This window comes from Apteryx rowi, unplaced genomic scaffold (genome assembly GCF_003343035.1).
Source record: "Apteryx rowi isolate R43461 unplaced genomic scaffold, aptRow1 scaffold_492, whole genome shotgun sequence".
NCBI classification, from domain to species: Eukaryota; Metazoa; Chordata; class Aves; order Apterygiformes; family Apterygidae; genus Apteryx; species Apteryx rowi.
In genome coordinates, this window is record NW_020450752.1 from 42,802 (window position 1) to 52,523 (window position 9,722).

At 69.5% G+C, this 9,722-nt stretch overlaps 3 protein-coding genes across 3 annotated transcripts in view; 1 reads left to right on the plus strand and 2 right to left on the minus strand.

The window, feature by feature from the left end:
* The first annotated feature begins 1,112 nt into the window (after window positions 1–1,112).
* ADAMTS4 (ADAM metallopeptidase with thrombospondin type 1 motif 4) lies at window positions 1,113–4,011 on the plus strand. Its single transcript, XM_026079120.1, has 7 exons — window positions 1,113–1,526; window positions 2,168–2,300; window positions 2,414–2,584; window positions 2,746–3,032; window positions 3,125–3,311; window positions 3,574–3,749; window positions 3,832–4,011. The coding sequence occupies exons 1-7, from the start codon at window positions 1,113–1,115 to the stop codon at window positions 4,009–4,011; spliced, it is 1,548 nt and encodes a 515-aa protein (XP_025934905.1).
* A 304-nt stretch (window positions 4,012–4,315) lies between these two features.
* Window positions 4,316–9,722, minus strand: part of USP21 (ubiquitin specific peptidase 21) — a 20,984-nt gene continuing 15,577 nt past the window's right edge. The window contains exons 14-15 of the mRNA XM_026079121.1: window positions 8,472–8,477; window positions 4,316–4,439 (exon numbers count right to left, since the gene is read on the minus strand). Coding sequence (XP_025934906.1) covers window positions 4,316–4,439; window positions 8,472–8,477 — 130 coding nt within the window. The remainder of the gene's footprint in view (window positions 4,440–8,471; window positions 8,478–9,722) is intronic.
* On the minus strand, window positions 5,086–8,206 carry LOC112972497 (palmitoyltransferase ZDHHC3-like). The gene is made up of 7 exons (XM_026079104.1): window positions 8,040–8,206; window positions 7,796–7,908; window positions 7,495–7,556; window positions 7,045–7,165; window positions 6,746–6,818; window positions 6,522–6,651; window positions 5,086–6,366 (listed from the first exon to the last, which is right to left on the minus strand). Exons 2-7 carry the CDS (start codon window positions 7,813–7,815, stop codon window positions 6,275–6,277), a joined length of 498 nt encoding a protein of 165 aa, XP_025934889.1. The 5' UTR covers window positions 7,816–7,908; window positions 8,040–8,206; the 3' UTR covers window positions 5,086–6,274.

Here is a 9,722-nt window from a genome sequence, read left to right on the forward strand (position 1 = left end):
GCCAAGCGGCCGCTCCGGGCCCCGCGTGTCCCGTGACGGCGCCGGGAAGAACCGCGCCGCCGCCGCCGCCGCCGCCGGCCCCGAGGAGAGCCAAGGTACGGCCGGGACGGGACGGACCGGGACGGGATGAACCGGGACGGGACGGGATGAACCGGGACAGGATGGGACGGACCGGGATGGGATGGATCGGGATGGAATGGGATGAACCGGGATGAGACAGACCAGGATGGGATGAGATGAACGAGGATAAGAAAAACCGGGACAGACTAGGATGGGACAGACCAGGAATGGACTGATCAGGACAGGACAAACCAAGACAAGACAGGATGGACTGGGACAGGATAAACCGGGATGGGATAGACTAGGATGGGATGAACCGGGATAAGATGAACTGGAATGGACCGGGATGGGCTTGGCCAGGATAGGGTTGAACTGGGACTGGATGGACCAGGGCAAACAGGGATGGGATGGGGCGGACCGGGATGGGATTGGATGAGATGAAGAGGGATGAAGCAGGATGAGATGGGATGAACCGGGATGGACCGGACCAGGACGGGACGGGATAGGATAAAACAGGACAGAGCGGGATGYGATGGGATGAACCGGGACGAGACGGACTGGGATGGGATAGGATGGACCAGGATGAGATTGCACCGGAGCGACCAGGCCCGGGGCGGGGCGGGGTGGGGAGGGGCTGGGCCGGGACAGTCCGGGGGGCCGGGCTGGGATGTGCCCCCATCTCCCGGGTGCAGTGACACTGCCCTGAGCTGGGAGCCCCGAGGGGGCAGCCGGGGCCGGCAGGGCACCCACAGCCGGGCCCCGGGAACACTGGGGGCCCCGGGCCCCACTGAYGGCACCCTGCAGCCCGGGACCCCGGCCCAGGGCCTGAGGGTGGCGGAGGACACTGACATGGGCTGGCAGTGACAAGTGACACCGGTGGGGGCTGGCRTGGGCCTCAAGGGTCATGGGGGGAGGGGCACCGGCAGGGGCCGGCATGGTGACAGGGGACACGGCAGGGGTTGGCACAGGGCTCAGGGGTGATGGGGATTCTCAGCTTTGGGCTGGCACGGTGACAAGGGACACCAGTGTGGGGTGGCACGGAGCCTGGGCTCATGGGGGCCACCAGCGAGGGCTGCTACGGTGATGGGGGGGGGCGACACCCTGCCCGGGACGCCATCACCCAGTGCCCGGTGCCCCGGCAGCGCTTCGCCTCGGTGCCGCGCTACGTGGAGACGCTGGTGGTGGCGGACGAGTCGATGGCCCRCTTCCACGGCGCGGGGCTCACGCGCTACCTGCTCACGGTGATGGCGGCCGCCGCCAAGGCCTTCCGGCACGCCAGCCTGGCGAACCCCGTGGAGCTGCTGGTGACGCGCCTGGTGGTGCTGGGCGAGGGCACCCCGGGGCCCCCCGTCACCTCCAACGCYGCCCAGATGCTGCGCAACTTCTGCGAGTGGCAGAAGGACCTCAACGACCCCGACGAGGACAGTCCCCAGCACTTCGACACCGCCATCCTCTTCACCCGGCAGGTGGGTGCTGCTGGATGATGGGGACCTGGTGGGTCTGGATTGGGGGTTTTGGGGGTGCTTGGGTGCTGGTTAGGGTCTCCTGGGATGTCCCAGGGTGTTGGGGTGCTGGTTGGGGGCTCTGGGTGGCTCCTAGGGGGGTTGGGTGCTGGCTGGGTCCCTGGGGCCCGTTATGGGGTGCTTGGGTGCTGGTTGGGGTCCCCTGGGATGTGTCCCAGGGTATTGGGGCGCTGGCTAGGGTATTGGGGAGGGGGTGTGTGATGGTGCTGGTTGGGATCCCTGGGATGTGTCCTAGGGTGTTTGGGAGCCRGCTGGATCCCTGGGTGGCCCCTAGGAGGTTTGGGTGCTGACTGGGTTCCTAGGGCCTGTTGCAGGGTGTTTGGGTGCTGGTTGGTGTCCCTGGGTTGTCTCTGGGATGCTCCTGGGTTTATGGGTGCTGGCTGGGTCCCTGGATGCCCCCTGGGTTTTTGGGTGCTGGCTGGGTCCCTGGGATGTCCATCGGTTTTTGGGTGCTAGCAGGGTCCCTAGGGCCTGTCCCAGGGGTTTTGGGTGCTGGCTGGGTCCCTGGGTGCCCCCAGATTTTTGGGCACTGGCGGGGGCTCCGGCAGGGCAGCTCCCATCCTGTCCCCCCCCCCGTCTCCCAGGACCTGTGCGGGGCGGCCACCTGCAACACGCTGGGCATGGCYGACGTGGGCACCGTCTGCAACCCCACGAGAAGCTGCTCCATCGTGGAGGACGACGGGCTGCAGTCGGCCTTCACGGCCGCCCACGAGCTCGGTGAGGCGCGGGGAGGGCGGTATGGGCTGGGGGGGGACGACCGTGCCGGCATCCGCGGCACAGGGGGGCGAGCAGTGGCCGGGATTGAGCCCTTTTCCCGTCCCCCGCAACAGGCCACGTCTTCAACATGCTGCACGACGACTCCAAGCCCTGCGAGGAGCTGAACCGCCGCTCCGGCGCCTCGCGCCACATGATGGCCCCGGTGATGTCCTCCGTGGACCCCGAAGAGACGTGGTCCCCTTGCAGCGCTCGCTTCATCACCGACTTCTTGGACAACGGCCACGGTACGGCGCGGGYGGCAGAGCTGCTCCGGCGGGGCCGGCTCCTGGCTCCGGGTGCTCGGGGATGTGCCGCGCCGTGCAAGCACGGCTCGTGGACAAGGACGCGGGGGGGGGACGGTGCTGCGCGTCCCCGCACCCGTGACACCTCCCCGTCGGCTCCGCAGGCCACTGCCTCCTGGACAAACCTCTGGAATGGCTGCGGCTGCCCACGGCGCTGCCGGGCAGCGTGTACGACGCCGACCGGCAATGCCAACTCACCTTCGGGTCGGAATCGCGCCACTGCGCCGGCCCGCAGCCGCCGTGCGCATCGCTCTGGTGCACCGGCCACGCCAACGGGCGCTCCATGTGCCAGACCAAGCACTTCCCCTGGGCCGACGGCACGCCGTGCGGCTCCGGCAAGACCTGCAGGAACGGGCTCTGCGTCGGCCACGGCGACATGAAGGCTTTCGACGTGAGTGGCCTCGGCGGGGGGGTTATGGGAGGGGGGGGAACCGGCATCCCGCCTGCGAGAGCGCCCTTCCGACGTCGCCCTCTCGCCCGCAGACGCCCGTGGACGGCGCCTGGGGGCCGTGGGGCCCGTGGGGCGAGTGCTCGCGGAGCTGCGGCGGCGGCGTGCGGTTCTCCCGGCGGGAGTGCATCAAGCCGGCGCCCCGCAACGGCGGCAAGTACTGCGAGGGCAAACGGACCCAGTTCCGCTCCTGCAACATCGACGCCTGTCCCGGCACCGACCGTGAGTGGGGCTGGGGACGTGGGCGAGGGGCCGGTGGCCGTACAGCACCGCGTGGGTGGGGGGGGTCTCCGTCGCCGCCGGCAGGCTCGGAGAGGAGACCCCCTCCTCCCATCGCCGGCACGCCGAACCCGAGCGCTCCGGAGAGGGCACGGGACACGGCTTTGGTGGGAAAACCAGCCCGAGCCGTGGAGATTCGGGGGCTACAGTAGGATTTCAGGGTCCTTCCTAGTGCTGATGGGTGTCCCSCTCTCTCTCCCTGCAGCCCTCGCCTTTCGGGAACAGCAATGCGCTGCCTACAACTACCGCTCCGACCTCTTCAAGGGCTTCCCAGCACCCATGGATTGGGTGCCGCGCTACAGCGGCGTCGCCGAGAAGGACCAGTGCAAGCTGACCTGCCAGTCGGAGGCGCTGGGCTACTACCACGTGCTGGAGCCGAGGGTGAGAGCGATGTCCCCAGCGCGCGGGCGCCCCGGGGTGCCGCAGGGCCGGGCCGGGTGCTCAGGTTGCGCCGTGCTTGCAGGTGGTTGACGGGACGCCCTGCTCCCCCGAGAGCACCTCGGTGTGCGTGCAGGGCCGCTGCATCCCTGCCGGCTGCGACCGCGTCATCGGCTCCAAGAAGAAGTTCGATAAGTGCATGAAGTGCGGCGGCGACGGCTCCAGCTGCACCAAGATCTACGGCTCCTTTGCCAAGGCCCGGTAAGGGCTCGGATGGCTGTGGAGATGGCACCCACGGGTGGCACGGCCCCGGTGCTGCCGGGTTCCCCCGCGCACCCTTGGCTCCCTCCAACCCCCTCTCTTTCTTCCAGCTACGGTTACAACGACGTGGTCACCATCCCGGCGGGAGCCACGCACATCCTCATCCGCCAGATCTCGGCGGCGGGCAGCGGCGGCGACGACGTCTTCCTGGCGCTGCGGCGGCCGGACGGCACCTCCCTCCTGAAYGGCAACTACGTCCTGGTGCCCTCGGAGACGGACGTCAAGCTGGCCGGCRGCGCCACGCTGCGCTACAGCGGGGCCACCAAGACCATGGAGATGCTGACGGGCCGCGGGCCGCTGYGGGAGCCGCTGGTGCTGCAAGCCTTGGTGGTGAACGAGCAGCGGCCGCCGCGGCTCAAGTACAGCTTCTTCGTGCCCCAGGCGAAGAAACGCCCATCGGCGGCGTGGGAGAAGCAGAAAGCCGAGATCCTGGAGATCTTGAGGAGTCGCCGACGCTCCAAGTAGTCCTGGGGGAGCCAGGAGTTGGCTGAGGGGCTCTCTGCTGCCTGGCGTCCCCCTGCGAGCCCGGCCGGCGTGAGGACCTGGCTCTGCGGACGTCCTCGCTGGCCGGGTCCGTCCCGGCGCAGCCCTGGGGTCGGGCAGGACCGTTAGCACTGAAGCACCTATTTATTTGGTTATTTATTGCTCGCTGGGAGCGGGGGCACCACCTACGGTGCGGCGTCGGGCAGCTCCCCCAGCCCTGGCTGAGCCCTGCCAGGCTCACGCCACGCGTGGGACGAGCCGCAACGCACGTTGTAACCGTGTCTACCTCAGCCCCCCCCCTCTCCAGCCACATCCCCCCAGGCCTGTTCCAGATGCCCCCCCCCAAGGGGCACCCCCTGCCTGGGGCAAAACCGGGGTGTTCTCCCTGGGCAGGTCTCAGGATCCCCCCGCATCGCTGTCACCCCACTGGCGTCACCCCAGGCTGGCGACAGGTCGCTGCTAGCTCCAGCCTTCACGCACAGAGCAGCTCTTTGAGCTATAATTTATTACGGGATGCGTTGAAGCCGCGGGCAGTGCCCGGGCGAGGCCACGGGCGCGTTTCCCCGCTCCGTCCGAGAGCGCGGTCTCTCCTACGCGGCCGGGCTTTGCAGTAGCGTCGCGCACGATTATTTAAAGCTATTTATGGAGCCTGCGCGTGTGGGTTTGTGGTCACTGGCACCGGCGTGGCAGGGCAGAGCCTGGCACCGGGCGCGCACGGCTTTGCCCCTTGCGCGCAGCTGGGGCCCAGCAGCTGCAGGCTGCATTAACCCTCTGTTAATCCACCCCGCAGCCTTAGGGTGCTGCTGCGTGCGGCCCACAGGACCCAGGCGTCCGGGAAAGGGTTGGGCCTGGCAGGACACTTCTTCCACGGCGTCTCAGGACGTGGCCAGCACGTTAGGGTGGCATTGTGGCCCTTGGGATGTGGCAATAGCGCTCACCTCGCTCTCGGGGCAGAGGCCACCTCAGCACAGCCAGACCTTTGCCCCAGCTGCCATGACCCGGTGCCAACTGCCGAACAACCCTACAGGGGTGACCCAGCTCTAGGGCACCCCTGTGCCCACCCAGGGAGTCAAGGCACTCCGAGAAGTGGGTGCCAGCCACTGATCCCCTGCACCAAAAACACGGGGCACCGCCAGCCTTCCCTGACAAGGGACTTTATTGGGTGCTTCCTCCTGGCTGTGCACAGCCCTTCCCRGCAGCCACGGGCCTGTGCCCATCTCCAGACGGCGCACGGGGGCTGTGGAGCCCTGGGCAGCAGCAGCTGGSGGCACGCAGGGCCCAAGCCTCACTGCCAACCTGCCCTCAAGAGCCCCAGAGATGTTCCAGGGCAGCAAACCCTTTCCCTGGGCCCCAGCAGCACCCACCCGGCAACCCAGGGACCGTGGGGTTGGGTGCCCACCGTGCCAGAACCGGCAGGGCAGGGGGAGCCGCAGCACCTCGCTGCGCCAAGGGAGCAGCTCTGGGTGCCACGCGCCCGGTGCAGTGGCTCTGGGCAGCCTCGGTGCTGCAGACCGTTCCCCGGTGAGGGGGGGGCACAGGGCTCACGTTAGCAGGCACAGAGGGGACAGAGCCCCGTAGCAACACCCGCCACGGCTCCGCAACCTGGCCGCAGCAGCGCCACGAAGCTGCCGGCGATGCGTTAACGGCGTCCCTCTTGCCGGCGCCGAGGCGGGTCCCGCCGCGTGCCCGGCTCCAGCCATACCAGCGGACGGGCGCGGGGGAGCTCACACGTCGTAGTTGGGCAGGTAGCTGTAAGCGGGGCCTGTGCCCGCCGGGGCGCTGCAGTTCCACGGGAAAAACCAGCAGATCACAAAGCCTAGAAGGGGAGAAAGGTGAGCAGAGCCATGCCAGGTGCCTTGGCATCGCCAGGTCTCTGCTCCGGCCTCTGCTCGCCTGGGTCTCCCGCCTCGGCATCCCGGGGCAGGGCACAGCCAGGGGGAAGAGCCCTGCGCCCCCCACTTCGGCACGCACCTCTCCCAAACACCTCCCGCAGCAGCGCGAGCTTGGGTTTCCGGGTGTGCGCCACCTCCCGCTTCGCCTCCTTCAGCATCCGGTTGCGGAGCTGCTCCAGGGGGGTCTCGTCCGTGATGATCGACATGACCTGGGGGCGAGGGGGACGTCACCTGCTCGCAGCTGCCCCCAAATCATGCCACTGCTCCCCATCACCTCCAAGCCCGCCTCTCTCCCCCGCTCACCTGGTCATAAAATATGACGGTGACAAACGCCCCGAAGAGGACAGACTCCACCAGCAGGACGATGCAGTGAGCTCTAGGAGGACGGTGGCAGATCAGGGCTGGGGCCACAGTCAACGTGGGGCAGCTCTGAGCTGGTCACAGCTCCAGCGTGGCCGTTGCCCAGGACACGTGGCTGCTGCCTGAGGCTGGGACCCAGGCGTCCCGCCACAGCGCTGCAGCCCTGGATCCTGACACAAGCTCCTCCACGGAGAGGACCCACACAACCCCCCAGGCTGTCCCCCACAGCGCCCCGCACTCACGTCTGGACGCGGTTGTTGGAGACGTCTCCTCTCGCTCCTGTCACTGTCCCCGCCGGGCTCCTGCCTGTCGGCCACAGCCAGGCGGCCAGCACCAGCCCCACGGCGTAGAGACTGGCCAGCCCTGGCACAGAGCCAGAGGTGAGGGCACGGGCAGCAAGCACCTCCCGACCCACGCTGCTGCTCCCCGGGACCGAGCAGAGGTGGAGCCTGCTGCCACAGGCCTGGGGACACCAATGTCCCCCCCTTTGGGACCCTGACTGGCATGGGCAATGCCCAGACCCCCAGGAAACACCCCCTCCTCACTGTCCGTAGGAGTTGATGCTACCCAGCCACAGGCAGCCGGCTTCTCGTGGCCGCAGACACCAGGCCACAACCGCAGAGCCTGCCCAGGGGACCCAGGAGTTCGGCTACCCCATACAGGGACCGTGTCACCCCCCCACAACCACTTACCAGTGTAGAAGAGGAACTGGATGAAGTATTTCTGGTTTAACTCTCCGACGCAGTTGTTAATCCTATGGGTGGACAGACGAACAGGCAGGCAGCGTGACGGGTGTGCAAGCGGTAACCGGCCCCCAGGGGGGAGCAGAACAGGTCTTGCCACCCCCCGTCCCCTCCCCGGGGCACCCTCCAGGTCCCACAGTGCCCACGGGGCAGGAAGAAGACCCTGCGGAGCCGCCCGCCCCCACGGGTCTCCACCACGCACCTCAGCACGGCGCGAGGGCCCAGCCGCGCCGGGGCAGCCGTCACCTACCAGGGACAGTGGTGGTCCATGCGGCGCACGCAGCGGTGGCAGACGCGGCAGTGGTGGGCGCGGGGCGGGCGGTACGTCTCGCAGCGGTTGCACACCGTCCAGTCCTCGTTGCTCTGCGGGGGAAGGGACGAGAGGTCTCAGCAGGGTCGGGGACAGCAAGGAGCCCCCCGTGCCAGCGTGGGGACAGGGCGTTACACCCAGGGGACAAACCGCAGGGGCTGAGCCCAGCACGGAAAGAGGGCACCTTCTCTGTCCCTTGTGCCCTGCCAGCTCAGCGACGGCGCCCGCAGGTCCCGGGGCGCCTGAGCAGGGACACGTCAGGGCCGGCGCGGCTCCACGCTCCAGTCTTGCCTCATCCCTAATCCCAGATAAGCCGCCACGTTCGCCGCCCCTCGGGGTGGCACGTGCCCTCCCGGGGACTCACCCGGTCGCCCTTCCGCGGGGCGCCGCTGCGCAGGTCCGAGAAGTCAATGGCGGTGTCGGGGAGGGGAACCACGCCTGGGGACACCACACAGGATGGTGAGAAGCCATCGTACGTGCGACATGAGGGGCACAGCGGGCCCTCCCCGCCTGTCCAGGGAAGCCCCCCTCCCCGCCACCACCACCCGCACCGATAGCACCAGTCCCTCTAACAGGAGGGGACGAGCCCGCAGCCACGGCGCGCGGGAGGGGACAGCAGTGCTCACCGGGATCGGCGAAGACGGCGCGCGTGTGGCAGGCCAGCAGCAGGAAGACGACGAGGTTGAACGCCACGGCGTGGAAGGGGCACCACAGGCTGCGGCAAAGGAGAGCACGGGGGGGTCACAGCAGCCCCCCCGCGCGCGGGGCCGCGGAGCCCAGCACCCCGAGAACGGCCGGCAAGCGGCGGGGGGCAGCCGGGGACGTCGGAGCGTGTCGGCTGGGGCGCTGCGGGGACACGCGTGTGACACATGCTGCCCAGGCAGCCCATGGGCTGGGGGAGGAYGCATGTGACGGGCACCGTACAGGCTGGGCACGTGTCGCAGGCACGGCGTAAGTCGAGAGGGGACGCGCGTGCCGTGGGCACCGGGGGACACGCGTGTGGCAGGCACCGTGGGAAGGGGACACGCGTGGCAGGTACTGCGCAAGCCAGGACAGACACCGCGTGGACGGGGACACGCGTGTCCCTGACAGCACATGGACGGGGACGTGGTCTCCCCTGGCCCCCTCCGGTTCTCGCCACCCCCGGTCCCGGTGGTCCCCGTGTGCCCCCCGGTCCCCCTCCCGCGGCCCTCCGGCGCAGGTCACCCCCCCCCAGGCCCAGAAGCAGGCGGCGCAGCCCCGCCCGGGCAGGGCAGCCGCACGCAGCCACCGCACGCAGCCGGTGCCGGTGCCCCCGGGGAGGTACACGCTCCGCCGCCGGTGGGCCCCGCTCCCGCGCTACCTGCCCCGGAAGCCGGGCTGCAGCAGGACGTGGGTGAGCACGACGTAGTCGGCGTAGCCCACGCTGAGGTAGGTGAGCAGCAGGCACAGCGCCCCGCACGGGTCCCGCCCGCACCGGCCCGGCGCCGCCGCCGCCATGACCGCCCCCACCGCCCGCAGCCCCGCCTCGCCGCTTCCGGCTCGCGCGCCGCGCCCAATCGGAGCGCAGGGGCGCGGTGACATCACGGGGAGAGGCGGGGCCGACACGAGGAAGGAGAAGGGGTGGTTCGCGTGTGCCGTTGCCGCGGCGACAGAGCGCGGAGGGCGGGGCTTGTTCGGGCCACACCCCGGGGCGGTCCCTTGGAAGCCACGCCCCCTCCGCCCTGTTGCCTGGCGCCCGGGACCCCGGGGCGTGGGTGTCCCCTCCCGGTGACCTGCCCGGGCCGTGAGTGTCCCCCGGCCCCGGGAACCCGTGTCCCCGCCCCGGTCCCCCCCTTGCCTTGGCGCCCCCGGGGCCCCGCGTCCCGCCTCCTGCCGCCCCCCTGCC